Raw genomic sequence first — 23618 nt, forward strand, 5'->3', positions numbered from 1 at the left:
ATTCCATTGAATGTTGGAAGATGACCAGCAATGCATCTACTATTTCTAGGACCACTTCCTTAAGTACCCTAGGATGTAGATTATCAGGCCCTGGGGATTCAGACCAAGGTCAGGGGTTGAAAGGTCAATGCCTTTCATTGAACTACACCAGGTCACAGTGGTGAAAGGTTAGCGTGCTAACCCCATTGCATCAGGTCACACAGGTGAAAGGTCAGTTGTTGAGCCCAACCGAACCCCCTCACCGTGACGAATATGTGGTTATAACTTTCAAACAAAACTTTTTCCCCCCTCCCCCTCACCCCGCCCCCCCCCCTTCATTTTCTTTTAAGTGTATGGGATCCGAACGAACAGAAATGGGGAAGAGGGCGGAAACGAGAAACGAAGGAGACTGCACCGACCCACAAGCGTCGCCCAATCAGAGACCCAACACTTGCTGCTTCTGCTGGTGCTGTTGCTGTAGCTGTTCATGGTAGGTTGGCCCAGCGCGCACGCACTGCGTTACTCCTTCCGGCACACATTGGGACTGGCGGTAACGAGTCTTTCCCTTTACTGGTGGAATGAAGTAGGGGTGGGAGGAGGCTCGTGTGAAGCACAAATGCCGGCATGGACCAGTAGGGCCGAATGGCCTGTTTCTGTGCTATAGACTTGATATAATTTCATGGTAATAACAACAGAAAATGCTGGAAAAACTCAGCAGCCCAGGCAACCTCCGTGGAGAGAGAAATAGAGATTGGGTGACCGCTTTGCGGAACACCTCCGTTCAGTCCGTAAGGGTGACCCTGAGCTTCCGGTCGCCTGTCATTTTAATTCACCGCCCCATTCCCACTCAGACCTCACCGCACTCGGCCTCTTGCTCAAGGAACAGCACCTCATCTTCCGATTAGACACTTTACAGCCTTCCGGACTCGATATCAAGTTCAACAATTTCAGATCATAACCTCGGCCCCTATTACACTTTTATATATATTTTTTACCCACACCTTTGTTTTGTGCCCTTCCCCCTTTTCCTCTCTCCCACATGGCAGCTGTCTCCCATTCTGCCAGCGCATTTCACACCTAATCTGGAGCCGTCTTTTGTCTCCACTAGTCCTATCACCATCTCGTCTGGTTTTGAATACCTCTTAATGTCTCTTCACTTCTCTTTTGTTCTTTCATCCCCATTTCCCAGCCCCCAAACTGGCCTTTTAATCTGTTTTATTTCCTGTGTTTTTCAGTCTTGACGAAGGGTTTCGACCTGAAACGTTGACTCTATTTCTCTCTCCACGGATGTTGCCTGGCCTGCTGAGTTTTTCCAACATTTTCTGTTGTTATTTCGGATTTCCAGCATCCGCAGTATTTTGCTATCATACCTATAATTTCATGGTACTTTTCTCTCACCCTCTCTCTAGCACAATCAACGACAACAACAACTTGTATTTATATAGCGTCTTTAACGTAATAAGACATCCCAGAGTGCTTCACAGGAGCGATTATCAAACAAACTTTGACACTGAGCCTCGTAAGGAGATATTAGGACAGGTGACCAAAAGCTTGGTCAAAGAGGTCGGTTTTAAGGAGCGTCTTAAAGGAGGAGAGAGAGGCGGAGAGGTTTAGGGAGGGAATTCCAGAGCTTAGGGCCTTGGCAGCTGAAGGCACGGCCGCCAATGGTGGAGCGATTAAAATCAGAGTTGAGCAAGAGGCCAGAATTGGAGGAGCGCAGAGATCTCGAGCGGAGTGGGAGGGTGGAGCTGGAGGGAATTAGCGAGATAGGGAGGTGGCGAGGCCATGGAGGGATTTGAAAACAAAGATGACAATTTTAAAATCAAGGTGCGCTTAACCGGGAGCCAACATAGGTCAGCGAGCACAGGGGTGATGGGTGAACGGGACTTGGTGCGAGTTAGGACACGGGCAGCAGAGTCATGGGGCAAAATACTTGCTGCCCATTGTGACACAGTCCCCACCACTTAAGATGCCCACGTTTAAAATGGGCCACTTTGGTTGGATGTATTCTGGGAGGTTTCATCACATGACTGCCCACTTCCAACTGCCCCCCCCCAACACACTCCCGCCATTGGTCTCCTGACCTGTCCATTGCAGCAATTGATCAATAATGGTGGCTGAATTACCCACAATCCTCAGTACTCCAGAGACCCCTCTATCCATTTACCAGTTAGATTGCATATGCAGCAGGGCCACCGTGCATCCTGGGCATGTTACGGCCCCTCTGTTTGTTCAATGTTGTTGTGACGCTGGCCAGAAACATGCAGCGAGTGGTGCCATTCCTCCAGGGTTGTTGGCCGCAGTGTCTGGGAGTTTACTTTTTCTCTTGCGGTGTCAGTCGCGGCTCAGTGGGCAGCACTCTCTCGCCTCCGAGTCAAAAGGTCGTGGGTTCAAGTCCCACTCCAGAGATTTGAGCCCATAATCCAGGCTGACACTCTCAGTGCAGTGCCGAGGGAGTGCTGCACTGTCGGAGGTGCCGTCTTTCGGATGAGATGTTAAACCGAGGCCCCGTCTGCTCTCTCAGGTGGACGTAAAAGATTCCATGGCACTATTTCGAAGTAAAACTGGGGAGTTCTTCTATCATGGAGCCATTAAAAGAGAACTCTCTCGCTAACAGTGGTCTCATTTATAATTAACAGCTTCCCGGATCCCATTAGATATGACGGAAGCGCTCCAACCTCAGTTGATTCCCCTGACTAGAAGATGCTGACCCTAATGAGCTTGCGTTAGCAAGATTTTTCAGCAATTAGTCAAAACTGAAGGGCCGACATCTTGCAATGTGAGGACATGCCCAGGAGAGAGGGATTAAAAAACTTGGAGCCATACTTTGTGACAGCAATAACTGCGCCCCCTCCTCACACATTACAGATAACAGCCCCCTCCTCACAGATTAATATATACTGTATATCTTCCGCCAATGTTACTGTAGACAGCCAGGAGAACCGGGGTGGAAATTAATCTCAAAGTTTGGAGTGAGAAGATGCTCACAAATTAGAGAGACAACTTTCAAAGTCGTCCGTAAAACCTACCTCCATGGCCAAGCTTATGGTCACCCCTGGTAATATCTCCAGCTTTGACAGGGTTTTTCCAAATAACAAATGTATCAACCTCCCCTTTGCCTGGATGAAATTAAGTGTGCTCCCTCTTTCCAGCCTCTCTGCTAGGAAAGAAGAAAGAGAGGAGATGGCAGGAAGGCCTACGGAAGAGACCAAGATGGAGACCACCGTGGAGACCATTGAATCTACTGAGGAGAGGTCAGTGGATTGTAAAGAAAAAACGTGACTAGCCTTTGCCGCATAGCAATCTTTGCAAACTCAACTGAACTCGAGAATTTAAAGGGGAAGTCTTTGCAACAAACCATCCACCCAACCCTTTCCATAATTGTCTACAGACCTAATTCAGTTCCTCTATTAATGAGAGGCTTAACTTGGTCACGTAAAAAAAATCCCTTGTGCGCTATTTTAATGAAAGCTGTCGGCCTCTTTTCACAGAATCACAGAAACCCCGCAGTGCAGATAGAGGCCATTTCGGCCCATCGAGCCTGCACCGACACATATCCCACCCGATCCCTGTAACCCCTACACCAACACATATCCCACCCTATCCCCCTAACCCCACGTATTTAATCCCCCTAACAGTCAATTTATCATAGCCAATCAACCTAACCCGCACATCTTTGGACTGTGGGAGGAAACCGGAGCACCCGGAGGAAACCCACGCAAACACGGGGAGAATGTGCAAACTCCACACAGACAGTCACCCGAGGCCGGGTTCGAACCCGGGTCCCTGGCGCTGTGAGGCAACAGTGCTAACCACTATGCCACCGTGCTGCCGGTTTATCTTGTAAACGGGTCGACAGCCGCGTTGGCAGAACACAGAGAGGAATTTAAGCTGCGAACATCAGCAATTTGCACCTTTTAATGTTTATATTAAAAAAAACATTCCGAGGTGCAGATGGGGGTGGGGGGGGGGGGGGGGGGGGTGGTGGTGGAAAGAAGGCAAGACAAGAAAGGAGAGAATTTGAGGTGTGACCAAAGCTTGGTCAAAGAGGCAGGTTTTGAGTAGATTTTCAAGGGGAGGAGGGAGAGGGAGGTGAAGAGGCAGGGTGGTGGGGTGGGGGGCGTATGGGTGCAGTTTAGGGAGGGAGTTCCAGAGAGTAGGACGCAGGTGGCTGGCTGGTCTACCACCGGTGATGGGAGAGGGGATGCGCAAGAGTTTATTGAGCAGCTCATTGACAAAGGAAATGGAACCCGAAGGAGTGATGATGCCGGTGACACTTAGAAACATAGAAACATAGAAAAATAGGAGCAGGAGTCGGCCATTCGGCCCTTCGAGCCTGCTCCACCATTCAATATGATCATGGCTGATCCTCTATCTCAATACCATATTCCCGCTCTCTCCCCATACCCCTTGATGCCTTTTGTGTCTAGAAATCTATCTATCTCCTTCTTAAATATATTCAGTGACTTGGCCTCCACAGCCTTCTGTGGTAGAGAATTCCACAGGTTCACCACCCTCTGAGTGAAGAAATTTCTCCTCATCTCAGTCCTAAATGTCCTACCCCGTATCCTGAGACTGTGACCCCTCATTCTAGACCCCCCGCCCCCCCCCCCCCCCAGCCAGGGGAAACATCCTCCCTGCATCCAGTCTGTCTAGCCCTGTCAGAATTTTATATGTTTCAATGAGATCCCCTCTCATTTTTCTAAACCCTAGTGAATACAGGCCTAGTTGACCCAATCTCTCCTCATACGACAGTCCTGCCATCCCAGGAATCAGTCTGGTGAACCTTCGCTGCACTCCCTCTATGGTAAGTATATCCTTTCTTAGGTAAGGAGACCAAAACTGCACACATTACTCCAGGTGTGGTCTCACCAAGGCACTGTACAACTGTAGTAAGATATCCTTGCTCCTGTATTCAAATCCTCTTGCAATGAAGGCCAACATACCATTTGCCTTCCTAACTGTTTGCTGCACCTGCATATTTGCTTTTAGTGACTGGTGTACAAGGACACCCAGGTCCCTCTGTACATCAGCATTTCCCAATCTATCACCATTTAAATAATACTCTTGTCTTTCTGTTTTTCCTATCGAAGTGGATAACTTCACATTTATGGCATCTGCCATGTATTTGCCCACTCACTCAACTTGTCTAAATCGCCTTGAAGCCTCTTTGCATCCTCCTCACAACTCACAATCCCACCTAGTTTTGTGTCATCAGCAAACTTGGAAATATTACATTTGGTTCCCTCATCCAAATCATTGATATATATTGTGAATAGCTGGGGCCCAAGCACTGATCCCTGCGGCACCCCACTAGTCACCACCTGCCACCTCAAAAAGACCCATTTATTCCTACTCTCTGTTTCCTGTCTGTTAACCAATTTTCAATCCATGCCAGTATATTACCTCCAATCCCATGTGCTTTAATTTTGCACACTAACCTCTTATGTGGGACTTTATCAAAGGCCTTCTGAAAATCCAAATACACCATATCCACTGGTTCTCCCTTATCTATTCTACCAATTACATCCTCCAGTAGGTTTGTCAAACACGATTTCTCTTTCATAAATCCATGTTGACTTTGTCTAATCCCGTTGATATTTTCTAAGTGTCCTGTTATCACATCCTTTATAATAGACTCTAGCATTTTCCCTACTACTGATGTTAGGCTAACCGGTCTGTAGTTGCCTGTTTTCTCTCCCCCTCCTTTTTTAAATAGTGGGGTTACATTTGGCACCCTCCAATCTGCAGGAACTGTTCCATAATCAATAAAATTTTGGAAGATGACAACCAATGCATCCACTATTTTCATGGCTACTTCTTTTAGTACTCTGTAGTGCAGATTATCAGGCCCTGGGGATTTATCAGCTTTCAGTCCCATTAATTTCTCCAGCACTATTTTTTTTACCAATACTAATTTCCTTTAATTCCTCCTTCTCACTAGACCCTTGGTTCCCTAGCATTTCTGGGAAGTTATTTGTGTCCTCTTCCGTGAAGACAGAACCAAAGTATTTGTTTAATTGCTCTGCCATTTCCTTGTTCCCCATTATAGATTCTCCTGTTTCTGACTGTAAGGGACCTACATTTGTCTTCACTAATCTTTTTCTTTTTACATACTTGTAGAAGCTTTTATAATCCGCTTTTATGTTCCTTGCAAGTTTACTCTCATACGCTATTTTTCCCCTCTTAATCAATCTCTTGGTCCTTTTTTGCTGAACTCTAAACTGCTCCCAATCCTCAGGCTTGTTACTTTTTCTGGCAACTTTATATGACTCCTCTTTGGATCTAATACTATCCTTAATTTCTTTTGTTAGCCATGGTTGAGTCACTTTTCCTTTTTTTTTTATAACTGTTGCAATTCATGCATTCGTTCCTTAAATGTTAGCCATTGCCTATCCACCGTCATGCCTTTTAATGAAGCTCCCCAATCTATCATAGCCAACTCCCTCCTCATACAATCGTAGTTTCCTTTGTTTAGATTTAGGATCCTAGTTTCGGATTGGACTTCTTCACTTTCCATTTTAATGAAGAATTCTATCATGTTATGGTCACTCTTCCCTAAAGGACCCCGCACAACAAGATTATTAATGAACCCCTTCTCATTGCACAATACCCAATCTAGGATAGACTGTTCCCTAGTTGGCTCCTCAACGTACTGGTCTAAAAAACCATCTCGTACACACTCCAGAAATTCATCCTCCACAGCATTATTGCTAATTTGGTTTAGCCAGTCTATATGTAAATTAAAGTCACCCATTATTACTGTAGTACCCTTGTTACATGCATCTCTAATTTCCTGTTTGATGCCATTCCCTACATTACCACTACTGTTTGGAGGCCTATAGACAACTCCTACCAATGTTTTCTGCCCCTTGGTGCTTCTGAGCTCCACCCAGACTGATTCTACATCTTGATTTTCTGAGCCAATATCCTTTCTCACTATTGCTCTGATTTCATCCTTTACTAACAAGGCCACCCCACCTCCTGTTTAATATCGTCATCTTTTCATGTGACCTCCTTCTGAGGAAAGGTTAAGTGTGGTGGAAACCTCATTAAAGGTAAATAAAACATTAAATGGTGTCGGTAAGGTGAACCCAGAATTATTATTCTTTCGTACGGTAGTAATAGAGCAAATCAAATGTCAATATTGAAGTCAGATATGCAGGCCAAAGCTTCCGGTGTAACAGCGTGGATATCTTGTAACAGCGTGGATATCTTGTAGGCTGCCTGCGAATTTCCTCTGAGGGCAGCGCTCAATGATGTGCTCCAGGGTCTGATCAGGAGCTCCACAGTCACATGATGGGGATGCTTTAATCTTCCACCTATGGAGAAGGTGGCAGCATCTACCATGACCGGTTCTGAGGTGGTTGATGGTTGTCCACTGTTTGCGAGGAAGGTTTGATCCTTCAGCTTGTACTGTGGGGTCCTCTATAAGGAATCCATTCCGTATGTCGCAGTTCCTCCAAGCATTTCACCTTTGGTCATCAAGGCTGAGGGGAGATCGCTGAAGGGCTTCGGCGATGGTCCAAAACGGCCTTCTGGATTTGAGACGAGTCGGTGGTTGGTTGTTCAAGTGTAACCCAGGCTTATAGGGATAGAAAACTAAATTAGTGAAAAGCAAATTTAAAATAGATACTCGGAAGAACTTTACTGAAAGAGAAAAGGAGAGGACTGAGAAGAGAAATATTGAGAGAAAAAGCAGTGAGGGAGGGGAGAAGGCAAAAGTGACAGAGGAAGTGAGGTAGTGAGGAAAAACAGAGGAAGGGAAGATAAAAAGAAAGGAAAAAGGGAGTGCAGGAGAAGAGGAAAGTGAGATGAGGAGAAATGGAATGAGAGACGGAGGAGAGGCAGAAGGAGGAAGGACTTAGAAAGGAGAGAAAGTAAAGCAGGCAGAGAGAGAGAGAGAGGGAGTGAGGGGATTGAAAATGAATGAGGGGGAGAGACGGTGATGAAAGGAATCTAAGAGCAGAGGCAAGAGAAATAGTGAGAAAGTAAAAGGGACTCAGGAAAAGCGAATGGGAACAGGAGGAGGAGAGACAGAGAGTGAGAATAAAGGGTCGCCCTTTTAGAACTGAGATGAGGAGGAATTTCTTCTCCCAGAGAGTCGTAAATCTGTGGAATTCTCTGCCCCAGAGAGCTGTGGAGGCTGGGCCATAAATACATTTAAGGTGGAGATAGACAGATTTTTGCAAGATAAGGGAGTGAAGGGTTCTGGGGAGCGGGCAGGGAAGTGGCTTTGAGCCCAGGATCAGCCAGGATCTTATTGAATGGCGGAGCTGGCTCGAGGGGCCGAGTGGCCAATTCCTGCTCCTATTTCTTATGTTCTTATGAGAAAGGGAGCGAAATAGGAGAGGGAAAAGAGAGCCCCTGAGGTATTTGCTGCATGAAGCACAACTGGAGTTGAAATGCCAGTTGGGGGCAGTGAGATGCGACAGAGGGTGATACCTGATATTTCAGGGTCTTGAGCTCCCCGATCGGAGAGAGTCCTGCGCAATGAAGGCAGACTGCAGGGAGACACTGGGCATGAGCATCCCATTCACTGGTGCAGAGGTAGCTGTGAAGAACGCAGGAATTTCAGACAGCTCCTGAGGGAGTAGCAGATGTGACAGGATTTCAGTGTTTAAAAATGACAAAAAATGGATTCAGTGCACTCATTAAGCACAGCTGCTTCCAGCTGTTAATGATTTCCCAGTGTTTTGTTACATAAGCTCATTGGAACAGAAAAAATAATTCCCAAAAGATTTGCTAGGATCATTTTTGAAAAGCGTTCTCTCTCTTGCACTAATTTTCTTTTTCTTTCTTTCACTCGTTTTCCATTTCTGTTTCCTCCTCCTTCCTCTCTCTCTCTGTCTCTCTCTCTGTCTCACTCTCTCTCTCTCTCTCTCTCTCTCTGTCTCTGTCTCTCTCTCTCTCTTTCTCTCTGTCTCTCTCTCTCTGTCTCTCTCTCTGTCTCTCTCTCTCTCTCTCTCTCTTTCTCTCTGTCTCTCTCTCTCTGTCTCTCTCTCTCTCTGTCTCTCTCTGTCTGTCTGTCTCTCTCTGCCTCTGTCTGTCTCTCTGTCTCTCTCTCTCTCTCTCTGCCTCTCTCTCTCTCTCTCTCTCTCTCTGTCTCTCTCTCTCTCTCAATTCAATTCTATTCAATTCAAATCGCTTTATTGGCATGACAAGGTACATCTTATGTTGCCAAAGCATCGAAAAAACATTTATGGTTGAACACATAAACGCAGATCTATCCATACAGTGTATAAACAGATATATCCCTGAGTGTATAAATATACATTCATATAATTTGTATATACTCTATTCTTAGATTTCATGGTTGTCCCTCTGTTTATGGCAAGCTGTAACATAGTGTGCTGCTAAGGTTACACAATTTCTCTGTCCCCCTAATAGGTATGGGAGTTTTTGGTCGTCATTCAAATTTTTGAATTCAGGGCATATTTTTGTGAATTTTGTGTAGAAATTCCCCCTTATGCCCTGATATTTTCCACAAGCTGTGAGGAAGTGCATCTCTGTCTCCACCACTCCCTGACTGCAGTGAGAGCATATCCTGTTCTCTCTTGTCAGCCAGGTCTGTCTGTGTCTGCCTTTTTCGATAGCCAGGCTATGCTCACTAAGTCTGTACATAGTCAAGGTTTTTCTCAATTTGCTATATTTTACCATGGTCAGGTATTCAGCCATGTTGTATTGTCTGTTTAGGGCCAAGTAGCAATTGAGTTTGTTTTGGGTTTTTGTTGTTTCTGCCCAATATGACAGATATTTTTCCTTTTGCTTAGTGACAATTGTGTTGGGTCGAATTCTCTGTGCTATGATGTCACTGTCCTGGGGCTGGTTATTGTTAGTAGTGCTAGTAGTTACTTCACTGAGTCCCAGGACTAGTTGACTGAGGGTATTCTTCTTTATGATCCTCTCTTGGCATTTCAGGGCCTCGCTCTGTCTCTCTCTCTCTCTCTCTCTGTCTCTCGCTCTCTCGCTCTCTGTCTCTCTCTCTGTCTCTCTGTCTCTCTGTCACTCTCTCTCTCTGTCTCTCTCTGTCTCTCTCTCTTTCTGTCTCTCTCTCTCTGTCTCTCTCTCTTTCTGTCTCTCTCTCTGTCTCTCAGTTCAGTTCAGTTCAAATGCTTTATTGGCATGAAAGTTTACAGAGAACCATATTGCCAAAGCTTACATATCAAAAAGGTACAGTTTTCCAACATTCTGTAGGTGTCAATCGATTTGACATTTGTTGGGTACATACAATATTACTTTTAAACAATATTAATTTTAAACAGTCTTTCTACTTCATTTGGTACGTTCAATATTAATTTTAAACAGTCTTACTTTTAAACAGTCCTCAGGTTGTGACATGTTGTTACATATTTGGCCCCAAGGTATGGTCTGTCTCCTTCTCTCTCTCTCTCTCTCTCTCTCTGTCTCTCTCTCTCTCTCTCTCTCTCTCTGTCTCTCTCTCTGTCTCTGTCTCTCTCTGTCTCTGTCTCTCTCTCTCTCTGTCTCTGTCTCTCTCTCTCTCTCTCTCTGTTTCTCTCTCTCCCTCTCTGTCTCTCTCTCTGTCTCTCTCCCTATCTCTCTCTGTCTCTCTGTCTCTCTCTCTCTGTCTGTCTCTCTCTCTCTGTCTCTCTCTCTCTCTCTCTGTCTCTCAAATTCAAATTCAAATTCAAATTCAAATGCTTTATTGGCATGAAAGTTTACAGGGAACCATATTGCCAAAGCTTACATAGCAAAAAAGTACAGGTTTCCAACATTCTGTAGGTGTCAAACAATTTTGACCTTCGTTGGGTACAGACAGTATTAATTTAAACAGTAGTTGACCCTCGTTGGGTACATTCAGTATTAATTTAAACAGTCGTTGGGTACATTCAGTATTGATTTAAACATTTTTAGAGTATATATGCTATGGGTGTGCTTGTTAGTCACTCACTGTTCCTCAGGCTGTGACATGTTGTTACATATTGGGCACCAAGATATGGTCTGTCTCCTTCCCCCAGGACTATTCTTAATTTTGACAGGTCATCCAATTCTTTGAAATCTGGGGTTGTAAGGCTGAGCTTGTCAAAATATATGTTTCTTGTTTTGTTGAATTTTTTGCATTTTAGGAGGAAGTGCACCTCTGTCTCAACCTCGCCGGCCAGACAGTGATCACATATTCTATTTTCTTTAGGTTGCCAGGATTTCTTGTATCTTCCTTTTTCAATTGCCAGTTGGTGGTCGCTTAGTCTGTATCTGGTGAGGGCCTGTCTCTGTTTTGTGTCTCTGATGGTCGAGAGATAGTCTGCCAGTTTATATTCTCTTTTTAGGGCCCGGTAGCATTCTAATCTGCTTTGGCTTTTGGTTATTTTGTTCCAATGTTCCAGGTAGGTTTCTTTGCATTGTTTAATGATTTGGTCCACTCGGATTGGTGTTTGGTGAGCAGTGTTGGTCTGGGACTGGTCAGGGTCCGGCTGGGTAGGAGTACTTAGTTTCAGTAACAACTCTTTCTCTCTCTCTCTCTCTCTGTCTCTCTCTCTCTCTCTCTCTGTCTCTCTCTCTCACTCTCTCTGTCTCTCGCTCTCTCTCTCTCTCTCTCTCTGTCTCTCTCACTCTCTCTCTCTGTCTCTCTCTCTCTCAATAATAATACAATAATACAAATCGCTTTATTGGCATGATAAGGTACATCTTATGTTGCCAAAGCATCAAAATACATTTATGGTTGAACACATAAACGCGGTTCCATTCATACAGTGTATAAACAGGTATATCTCTCTGTCTCTCTCTCTCTCCCTCTCTCTCTCTCATTGTCTCTCTCTCTCTCTGTCTCTCTCTCTCTCTCTCTCTCTGCTATCACTCATCCCAGGCTCTCTCCCACCTGTTTTTATTCCTTCTTTCCTCTTCCTCTCACTCTCCTACTTTCCCTCTCTTCAATCCTTTTCTCTCCCATCTGACTCTCTATCTCCTTTCCCTCTCTCCCATCTCTTCTCACTCTCTTCAGTGTCCGCTGTGGTTCAGTGGGCAGCACTCTTGCCTCTAAGTCAGAAGGTTGTGGGTTCAAATCCCAGAGATTCAAGCACCTAATCTAGGCTGACACTCAGTGCAGTACTGAGGTGCAGTCTTTTGGATGAGACGTTAAACCGAGGCCCCGTTTGCCCTCTCAGGTGGATGTAAAAGATCCCACGGGCACTATTTCGAAGAAGAGCAGGGGAGTTCTCCCCGGTGTCCTGGGCCAATATTTATCCCTCAATCAACATCACTAAAACAGATTACCTGGGCATTATCCCATTCGGCCTTGTTGTAAATATCTATGGTTCCGAGATGTAATAAGGCGCTTTATAAATGCAGGTCTTAATGTAAAGATGTTTTGTGGTAAATAGACAATGAAAATTGAGGTGCAACTTGTTGTTCGATCACTGATTTGTACAGTCATTATGAATATGGTGAATTGCCTACCCTCTTCCCACACAGAAGTAGTTTTGCCAAACACTTAACCCAGTTTTTAAAGCTGCGAGTTGTGATGACCTGGAACGCACTGCCTGAAAGGGCGGTGGAAGCAGATTCAATCATAACTTTCTAAAGGGAATTGGATAAATACTTGAAAAGGAGAAATATGCAGGGCTCTGGGGAAAGAGCAGGGGGAGTGGGACTAATTGGACAGCTCTTTCAAAGAGCCGGCACAGGCACGATGGGCAGAATGGCCTCCTCTTGTGCTGTATGATTCTATCTCATTAAGCTGTTTCTATGCTGCTGGTTGGTATTTCTGACTAGCCCAATGGATGTTCAAAGTGAGAATCACAATCGTTCCTGAGCTCTGAGCAACCCAGTGTTTTATAAGAAAATTATTTTCATACATTTCCATGTTTGTCAGGATTTTTCCGAGCTGTGTTTATGTAGAACAGCTTCTGAACTAAAGTAGTTGTTTTGACATATTTTAAAAAGAGCGAGCTGTAAATGTGGTTGAGGATTGAAGTCACTCTGTATGATTTTACTTAAGCAAATTAGTATGCAAGTTGAAATCTCCCCCAACCATTATTGTAACAAGACACTAGACCATTTATTTGAAATTTGCCTTGGAGGCGGTGCAACGAAGGTTCACTAGATTGATTCCTGGGATGAGAGGGTTGTCCTATGAGGAGAGATTGAGAAGATTGGGCCGATACTCTCTGGAGTTTAGAAGAATGAGAGGTGATCGCATTGAAACATACAAGATTCTGAAGGGGATTGACAGGGTAGATGCTGAGAGGTTGTTTCCCCTCGCTGGAGTGTCTAGAACTAGGGGGCATAGTCTCGGGATAAGGGGTCAGCTAGTTAAGACTGAGATGAGGAGGAAATTCTTCACTCGGAGGGTTGTGAATCTTTGGAATTCTCTGCCTCCGAGGGCTGTGGATGCTGAGTCTTTGAGTATATTCAAGGCTGAGGTCGATAGATTATTGGACTCTCGGGGAATCAAGGGATATGGAGATCGGGCGGGAAAGTGAAGTTGAGGTCGATGATCAACCATGATCTTATTGAATGGCGGAGCAGGCTCAAGGGGCCGTATGGCCGACTCCTGCTCCTAATTCTTATGTTCTTAGGTTCTAATAAGTGGGTCAATGCCTCCGTTTACTGCACTAACATCCCAGAGGTTACAAGTTCAGAATCCTGCCACAGCAAGTGAATTCAACAAGTCTGAGCTGGTACCAAATAAAATTAACTATTGAGGTCTGTCAGATTGTCACAAAAACCCCAACCCATTCACTGACATCCTTCAGGGAGGAGAGTCTGCCACCCCTACCCAACCCTACACGTGACTCCAGTCCCACACTCTTATTGTCCCTCTGAAGTGGCAAAATGAGCCACTCCGTTGTGTTAACAATCGCTAAGCAGTGGTTCAAGAAGGCCCACCATCACCTTCTCAACTAGAGTTGGCCAACCTTTCCAGCGATGGCCACATCCTGGGAGGGTAGTAGATGTAAATACAAAGGCATTACCTCACTTGCTACTGGAATCTTACAGCACAGAAGGAGGCCATTAAGAGCATAAGAACATAAAAGGTAAGAGCAGGAGTGGGCCATTCGGCCCCTCGAGCCTGCTCCGCCATTCAATAAGATCATGGCTGATCATCGACCTCAACTCCACTTTCCCGCCCCGGTCTCCATATCCCTTGATTCCCCTAGAGTCCAAAAACCCATCGATCTCAGCCTTGAATATACGCAAAGACTCAGCATTCACAGCCCTCGGGGGCAGAGAATTCCAAAGATTCACAACCCTCTGAGTGAAGAAATTCCTCCTCATCTCAGTCTTAAATGGCCGACCCCTTATCCTGAGACTCTGCCCCCTAGTTCTAGACTCTCCAACCAGGGGAAACAACCTCTCAGCATCTACCCTGTCAATCCCCCTCAGAATCTTGTATGTTTCAATGAGATCACCTCTCATTCTTCTAAACTCCAGAGAGTACAGGCCCAATCTACTCAATCTGCCCATCATGCCTGTGGTGGCACTTTGGTGTGGGACTGGAGTCGTATGTTGGCCAGACTGGGTAAGGATGGCAGGTTTCCTTCCCTAAAGGGCATGAGTGATCCAGTCGGGTTTTTAACGACAATCTCACACCTTCCTGGTCACTTTTACTGAGATTTTTTTTTAATGAATTCAAATTCTCAATCTGCCAATGGTGGGATATAAACTCACTTTCTCTGGATTATTGGTCTAGTAACATAACCACTACCATACCCCATATAAATACTAATATCGCACAAGGTGATTTCAACCCATGAAGGTTAGATGGGTGAGTGGCGGTAGAGAGGATCAATACTCTGCAACATCGTGGCTCCAGAGCTCCTTGGGATATTGAAACTGTCACGGCGAGGAATGAATTCGATCGGAGATGCACCGTGTGAAGTGTAGACTTGGATAGCCCTAGGTTTCCCCTGATGGTGGATAAAAATGTCACAGAGAACCTCTCCCCAATTAATGAAATGGGTGGGGTAGAGTCTCTGACAACAAAAACTCCCATTAATATAGCGCCTTTAACACAGTAAATCGTCCCAAGGCACTTCACAGGAGTGTTATCAGATAAACTTTGACACTGAGCCACATGCAGGACAGGTGACCAAAAGCTTGGTCAAAGAGGTAGGTTTTAAGGAGTGACGTAGGAAACCTACTAGGCACTTGGTCTCAGCGTTAAACAAAGCTTTAATCAACTGTTTTACAACATGGAGGTCTAGTTGTGTCCTTCACTAGTTCCTGTTAAGAATGTCCTGCGCAAGCTGGGCCCGTGCCCGAGTATTTATACTCTCCCTGGACAGTGCCACCCGTAGGCTGCTCAGTATTATTTCATAAGCCTTTCTTTCATGAATGACTGATTCATGTCAAGGAGCGTCTTAAAGGAGGAGGGAGAGGCGGGGAGGTTTAGGGAGGGAATTCCAGAACTGAGGGCCCAGGCAGCTGAAGGCAAGGCTGCCAATGGTGGAGCGATGAAAATCGGGGATACACAAGAGGGCAGAATTGCAGGAGCAGGGTTGTAGGACTGGAAGAGGTTACAGCGATAGGGAGGGGGTGAAGTTATGGAGGGATCTGAACTCAAGATTGAGAATTTTGAAATTGAGGTGTTGCCGGACCGGGAGCCGATGTAGGTCAGGTGATGGGTGAACGGGACTTGGTGCGAGTTAGGACACAGCCAGTAGAGGTTTGGATGAGCTGTAGTTTATGGAGCGTGGGAGATGGGAGGCCGGCCAGGAGAGGGTTGGGATAGTCGAAGTGACAAAGACAGGGATTCAGCAGCAGATGGGCTGGGGCAGGGGCGGAGACGGGCGATGTTACCGAGTGGATTGTACGTGGTCTGTGGATAGAGTGATCGTGGATGGTCTCTCTTCAGTCTGTGTGTTTTTTATTGACTCCCAATAGAAAATCTGGTAATGGAGGAGTAAAAGTTCTGACAGGACAGTCGTTTGATGATCGTAAAGTCACAGGCAGGGAACGGCCGATCCTGTGATAGCTGCTGCCGATACATGGCAAGAACCGGAGCACGGGATTGGAAGGGCTTTGCATTCCTTTGAATGCTTCCTTCTGGCAGACTTAGTGAAAGCAGCTGAGTGATGCACGTTGTTGCCCAGTCCAGCGGAAACATGTCTGCTTTTATGAGGACATTTATTGGTTTTGGCCAAGTTAAGATCTTCCAGCTGCATTTACTTTCCGGACTGTAGGATTTTCAGATTTTTACATTTTTATTTCCACACCCACCCCCCGCCAACTCTTCAAATGTTTGGTTATCCTCGACCGCAGTTATTGCTCTCCACAAACACAGAGCTCTTCCTGCTGCTGTCTGTTGTTAACCCTGAACACGGTGGGGCAGGAATTCCCCCAAAAGAAAAGAAAGAACTTGCATTTCTGTCATGCTTCCCTCAACCTCCAGACGTCCCAAAGCGCTTTACAGCCAATGGCGTACTATTTCGAAGTGTAGTCGCTGTTGCAATGCAGGAAACGCGGCAGCCAATTTGCGCACAGCAAGCTCCCACAAACAGCAGTGTGATAATGACCAGATAATCTGTTTTTTTTTAGTGATGTCGGTTGAGGGGTAGATATTGGCCCGGGGACACCCGGGAGAACTTCCCCCCTGCTCTGAGGCGCTATATGAAGAGATATTGCATAAGGCTCTTGTGACGATCTTCGTTAAGGTTGCCAGGTGATATTCTGAAAGGACATGATGAGTAGAAAGGAAACAAACGGACTTCCATTTTTACTGTGCCTCGTCACATCTCTTAGAAATGTCCCAAAGTGCTTCACTTTGGATCACTTTGAAGCGCAGTCGCTGTTGCTAGGCAGTTGAACGTGGCAGCCATTTTTGTACTCCGATTCCACAAACACGGCCTGTGGTCAGTTAAACCTGTCTTTTGGTGATGTTGGCTGGGTGAGGAATGTTGGCTGAGACACTAGGAGAACTCTGCTCTTCATAGAAACATAGAAGATAGGAGCAGGAGTAGGCCATTCGGCCCCTCGAGCCTGTTCCGCCATTTAATGAGATCATGGCTGATCATCCAAATTCAGTACCCTGTCCCTGCTTTCTCCCCATATCCCTTGATCCCTTTAGCCTTAAGAAATATATCTACCTCCTTCTTGAATATATTTAATGAATTGGCCTCAACTGCCTTCTGTGGTAGAGAATTCCACAGGTTCACCACTCTCTGGGTGAAGAAATTCCTCCTCATCTCTGTCCCCTTATCCTTAGACTGTGACCCCTGGTTCTGGACTCCCCTGCCATCGGCATATAGTGCCATGAGATTGTTAACATCCATCTAAGCGGGCAAAGAGAGCTCGGTTTAACATCTCTTCTGAAAGACGGAGCCTCCAACGACGCAGCACACCCAGAGTGCCGTACTGAATTGTCAGCCTAGATTATTTGCTCAGTGCTTCAATCCGAAAGGGTAAATCTTCCCAAATGCATTTACTAGGTACAGTGGTGTAGTGGTTCTGTTGTTAGACTAGTAATCTAGTGGCCTGGACTAATAATCCAGAAAACTGAGAGACCTGGGGGTGTATGTACACAAATCTATGACGGTGGCAGGACAAGTTGAGAAGGCTGTTAAAGCATCTGAGATCCTGGGCTTTATTAACAGAGGAGTAAAGTTCAAAAGCAAGGAAGTTATGCTAAACCTTTATAAAACACTGGTTAGGCCTCAGCTGGAGTGTTGTGTTCAATTCTGGCCACCACACTTTAGGAAGGATGTCAAGCCCTTAGGGTGCAGAAGAGATTTACTGGAATGGTACCAGGGATGAGGGACCTCAGTTATGCGGAGAGACTGGAGAAGCTGGGGTTGCTCTCCTTGGAGCAGAGAAGGTAAAGGGGAGATTTGATCAAAATCATGAGCGGTTTTTGTAGTGTATGTACCTTGAAGAAGGAACTATATTCTGCAGCCCCTGTATACTGCAGTACCAGTAGTGACCACCCCTGTATATAAGCCTGTGTAGTAACTTTGTATAGTAGTTCCAGTTTTGTCTCCATTCAGTAAACACCTGTTATAACCAACTTCTGCAGTCCGTGTCTCAATTACACACGGACATTACAGTTTTTGTAGAGTAAATAAGGAGAAACCGTTTCCAGTGGCAGGAGGGTCGGTAACCAGGGGACACAGATTTAAGGTGACTGGCAAAAGAACCAGAGGTGACATGGGATTTTTTTTACGCAGCGAGTTGTTGTGATCTGGAATGCGCTCCCTGAAAGGGCGGTGGAAGCAGATTCAATAGTAACTTTCAAAAGGGAATTGGAGAAATACTTGAAGAGGAAAACATTACAGGACTATGGGGAAACAGCGGGGGGGGGTGGGAGAGGGACTAATTGGAGAGCTCATTCACAGACACGATCGGCCGAATGGCCTCCTTCTTTGCTCGATGATTCAATGAACGTGAGTTCAAATCCTGCCATGGCAGTTTGAGAATTGAAATTCAGTTTTTAAATAAAAAATCAATCCGGGGATAAGAAGGTGGTATTGGTAGCAGTGACCCTTAAAGCTGTGGGATTGTCATTAAAAACCCGGCCGGTTCACTAATGGGCTTTTTATGGAAGGAAATGTGCCGTCATTACCTGGCAATCGCTGCTGAGCGATCCCCCCAGGCCTGAGTGACCCTCCTATGGTGCAGCGCCCAAACCTAAATTGGAGATGCGGGCTGACCAGTGCTCTGTTTAATTGAAGAAGCCTCGTGCTCGCTTTTGCTTAACGCTCTCGCCTTCTACCGGCTTCCGATTTGCGAGGCAGAGCTTGCTCCAATTCCACGCACCCCTACCTTTAGCTCGCCGTCTCTTGTTCAGAACCGCAAAGAAAAAAAAGCTTTTATGAAAATCAACTGCAGTCTGGTATCTGTTGGTCCTCCTGCGCCCTCTGCCTCACCCAATGAACTCGGGTAGGCTAGCCGGACACGACCTCCCTTTCACAGGTCCGTCCGTGCCCATTCTCCCGAATCAGCTGATGCTTTTCCAAATGCTCACTTCACTTTGTTAAAATGGATTCTGGCAACCTTCTCACCGACGCTGTTAAACCCGCAGCCTTTAATGACTTAATTTGTACCTTCCGCTTTCACTTGTCTTGGAGGCTATTCAGAGAAGGTTCATGAGGTTGATTCCGCAGATGAAGGGGTTGTCTTATGAAGAAAGGTTGAGCAGGTTGGAGTTTCGAAGAATGAGAGGGGATCTTATTGAAACATAGGGGCTTGACAGGGTAGATGCAGAGAGGATGTTTCCCCTCGTGGGGGAATCTAGAACTAGGGGACATACTTTCAGAATAAGGGCGCACCCTTGTAAATCGGAGATGAGGAGGAATTTCTTCTCTCAGAGGGTCGTGAATCCTTGGAATTCTCTGCCCCAGAGAGCTGTGGAGGCGGAGTCATTGAATATATTTAAGGTGGAGATAGACAGATTTTTGAAAGGTACGGGAGTCGAGGGTTATGGGGAGCGGGCAGGGAAGTGGAGTTGAGGCCAAGATCAGATCAGCCATGATCTTATTGAATGGCGGAGCAGGATCGAGGGGGCGAATGACCGACTCCTGCTCCTATGTCTTATGTTCTTATCTTCTATGTTTACAGTTCCTGAATAAATGTACTTTCTAATCCTCTGGCATTAGCAAGCTGGGAAAGCTTACAACATCTCCCATTTCCTCATCCCATTCCTTTCCTCCACTCGGACTGAAACTGACAGGGCCTGGGGATTTGCCAGGCTTAAGTTCCATTACTTTATCCATTATAATATTTCTATTGATATTAATCTCGAAGTGTTTTCCCCGAAACTAATCTCTAGTCTGAGTTTGCATCCTTCACCACATTGGAGGAAAATATTAATTTAATATTTCTGCCATCTCTTTATGCTCCATTATTGTCGTACATAGAATCGCACAGCACAGAAGGAGGCGGCTATTCGGCCCATCGTGCCTGTGCCGGCTCTTTGAAAGAGCTCTCCAATTAGTCCCACTCCCCCTGCTCTTTCCCCAGAGCCCTGCAAATGTTTCCTTTCCGAGTATTTGTTCAATTCCCTTTGGAAAGTTACTATTGAATCTGCTTCCACCGCCCTTTCAGGCAGCGCATTCCAGATCACAACAACTCGCTGCGTAAAGAGAATTCGCCTCATCTCCCTCCTTTTGGCAATGACCTGAAATCTGTGTCCCATGTTTATCGACCTTCCTACCGTTGGAAACAGTTTCTCTCTAGCTACTCTGTCAAAACCCCTCATGATTTTGAACACCTCTATCTAACCGCTATCAAACCTCCATCAAAAACAGTGACTGCACTCCAAAAAAGTACTTCATTGGCTGTAAAGCGCTTTGAGACGTCCGGTGGTCGTGAAAGGCGCTATATAAACATAGAAACATAGAATATAGGAGCAGGAGTAGGCCATTCGGCCCCTCGAGCCTGCTCCGCCATTCAATGAGATCATGGCTGATCATCTAAATTCAGTACCCTGTCCCTGCCTTCTCTCCATATCCCTTGATCCCTTTAGCCTCAAGAAATATATCCAACTCCTTCTTGAATATATTTAATGAATTGGCCTCAACTGCCTTCTTTGGCAGAGAATTCCACAGGTTCATCACTCTCTGGGTGAAGAAATTCCTCATCTCTGTCCTAAATGGCTTACCCCTTATCCTTAGACTGTGACCCCTGGTTCTGGACTCCCCAACCATCGGGAACATCCTTCCTGCATCTAGTCTGTCTAGTCCTGTTAGAATTTTATAAGTTTCAATGAGATCCCATCTCATTCTTCTAAACTCTAGCGAATATAAGCCTAATCGACCCAATCTCTCCTCATATGTCATTCCTGCCATCCCAGGTATCAGTCTGATGAATCTTCGCTGCACTCCCTCCATGGTAAGAACATCCTTCCTCAGATAAGGTGACCAAAACTGCACACAATACTCAAGGTGTGGTCTCACCAAGGCCCTGTAAAACTGCAGCAAGACATCCTTGCTCCTGTATTCAAACCCTCTCGCTAAGAAGGCCAACATACCATTTGCCTTTTTAACCACCTGCTGCACCTGCATGCTTACCTTCAGCGACTGGTGCACGAGGACACCCAGGTCTCGTTGCACTTCCCCTTTTCCCAATCTATTGCCGTTCAAGTCTTTCTTTCTTTCTTAACCCTCTCTGCTCTAAGAACAACCCCAGCTTCTCCAGTCTCTCCACATAACTGTTCCTCATCCCTGGCACCATTCCAGTAAGTCTCCTCTGCACCCTCTCCAAGGCCTTGACATCCTTTCTAAAGTGTGGCACCCAGAACCTTTGTTCAAAGTGACCCCCGCTGTCAATTAGATTCTACTTTCCGTGCCTTTATCAAATAAAGCTTGGTTATTTTCAGAAAATGATCAGGTCAATTAGAGGTTAAATTGGAAAAAAAGAATTCCCCTCCCCTTTTTATACTTTTTTTTTTAACGAGGGTGGCACAGAAATTTGGACGGGTGACGCTTTGAGTGTGGCAAACAGACACACGCCAGACAGAGCACTGCTGTGTCGATAGACAGATAAACCTTCCGAGGTCTGCTTGCCATGCACCTCCTGGTTCCGTATTGCCCCATCCATACTTCACTGACAGACACATATTTTAAACTAAATGAAGGGGCCGGATTTGGGAGGTGCGGCAGGGAGCGGTTGGTGGTGTGGCCACAGTCCTCTCGCAGTGCGTAAGGAGCCTCAGAACGTGTTGCCAAACATGTTTTGATTTGAACGCTGGGGCTGTTTGTGCAGAAGTACAGCAGAGGCCCAAGTTGTTGTGTCAAACGCCTTGGGATCTTCCGTGGATATAGAGCTGGCTGGCGGCGTTCAGGTTGGATCAGCCTGCATCTCGGGATTCAAGTGCGATTTGCCTGTTTACCCATCCCCACCCCCCAAGAAAAAAAGACCCACAGATAAAATATGGTTGTCCCTTTTTACGATGCACTCGGCACTGTTTCAAGCTCCAGGCTCGCACACCTACTGCTGGGGGTCAATGAGCAGCGGTGAAGCGAGTGTACCCCACACCACACCCCTCACTGAAGCAACCCTTTCATGAGCATGCGGACAATGACGGACAAGAAAAGGCCCTCTGGTCCATCTCGGCCTGTCCCACAAGATTTCCCCCACCCCCACCAAAAGTCTGGTGATCAATTTGAGGAGGAATAAATCTGGGCATTTTGCCACCAGCATGGCGAAGTGACCCCGTGCACCCAGTAAAAGCGACCTCCTTTGGAAGTAGAGATGTGTCCCAGTGTGCTATTTTGGCAGATGAGCTCTTTAACTTTTCCACTTTCAAGTGTGTTTGTGCCAGTTGAACTTGATCCCCCTTTGGGGAATTTCCTTCCCAGCACAGGCAGTGTTGTTGAGGTGCACAGCTAGGCGCGTGTTTACGGACTTGTTTGTGTTCTGTATACACGAGCGCCTCCCACCATTGTTTTTCGCCTTTCCACACGTTACAAAAACAAGTGTGTCACTCAGCAACAGGCGAGCCGGCCCGGCCAATCGCAGCAGCCCCACGGCCGCGGCAACAGAGGTGGTATAAAGAGTGAGAAAAGGGGCTGGAAGGGAGCAGAGCCGTCGGTGTGTGAAGAGAACAGAGGCAGGTTAACTTTTCGGGTGGTGATCCTTTGCCAGAACTGTGAGAAATGCAGACAAACGGCCGTACAGGGTGGATCAAAAACAAGAAAACAGAGGAGCACAGCAGGTAAAGGTCACGTGTACGCAAACGCCAAGCGCCGTTGCTGCTTTAAGAGATCGCGCATTGTGTTTTCTGATCCCTCATGTCTTAATATCCGTTATAAATCCCCTATCTACCGAGTTACCAGTCCAAGCAGTAACCGATTGCGTGTCGCAACAGATCAGTTATCCTGGCTACTGCGCGCGTGTGAGCCTTCGACAGACTATCCAACTGTGGAGAGCGTCACAGCCCGATCCCAATTCTCTCGTCAGCCGGCATGCTGGGGGCACCAGGATGGATCCCACAGTGCAGAAAGACGAGGAAAATCAAGGAAAAATGATCCCCTCGAGGCAGGGGTCCTCTCGCTCACTGTTTCAAAAGTGGCGTCTTTTTCTCATTTGTTGTCTGGGTCGGGGTGACGTTGGCAAGGCCGGCATTTATTGCCCATCCCTAGTTGCCCTGATAAGCTGCTGGTGGACCTTCTCCTTGAATTTCTCCTTGTGGTGGTGGTGGTGCTCCCTCAATGGTGTTGGGTAGGAGTTCCAGGATATTGACCCAGCGACGATGAAGGAACGGCCATGTATGTCCAACCCAGGATGGTGTGTGACTTATTGGGGAACTTGAAGGTGATGGTGCTGCTCTCGTCCTTCTTGGGAGTACAGGTCTTTGGGCTGGGAGGTGGTAGAAGGGATGGATATGGAATACAGACAGTGGCACTGGCCAAGTGGACTGCTCTGTCCTGGATGGGGTCACGCCTCTTGTGTGTTGCTGTGGCTGGAGCCATCCAGGCAAGTGGGGAGCCTTCAGTCACATGCCTGACTTGACACTTGTACATGGCTTTGAGGGGTCAGGAGTGGATCTACTTGAGTACCCAGCCTCAGTCTACTCTTGTAGCCATGGTGTTGATGTGGCTCATCCAGTTAAACTTCTGGTCAGGGTTGACCACTCTAGATGTTGCCGGCGTGCGACCTGATGGTGCCACTGAGTAAATTGGCTGCCTACTAAATCTCAACCATGCATAACAAAATGAGCGTTTGTGTTGTATAAATGATCAGAG

At 46.4% G+C, this 23618-nt stretch overlaps 1 protein-coding gene across 2 annotated transcripts in view; it reads left to right on the top strand.

The window, feature by feature from the left end:
• Positions 1-332: 332 nt before the first annotated feature.
• The window catches only part of LOC147120865 (regulator of G protein signaling 17-like), a 43100-nt gene continuing 19814 nt past the window's right edge, over positions 333-23618 (top strand). The window contains exons 1-2 of one of the 2 annotated variants that reach the window (XM_085979215.1): positions 333-469; positions 3132-3233. In XM_085979215.1, coding sequence (XP_085835341.1) covers positions 333-469; positions 3132-3233 — 239 coding nt within the window. Of the gene's footprint in view, positions 470-3131; positions 3234-22456; positions 22589-23618 lie in introns of those variants that run through there. The other variant, XM_085979216.1, reaches the window with a different exon arrangement.

The sequence above is a fragment of the Somniosus microcephalus genome, chromosome 3 (assembly GCF_052327205.1).
Source record: "Somniosus microcephalus isolate GS21.2 chromosome 3, FLI_Smic_1.0, whole genome shotgun sequence".
NCBI lineage: Eukaryota > Metazoa > Chordata > Chondrichthyes > Squaliformes > Somniosidae > Somniosus > Somniosus microcephalus.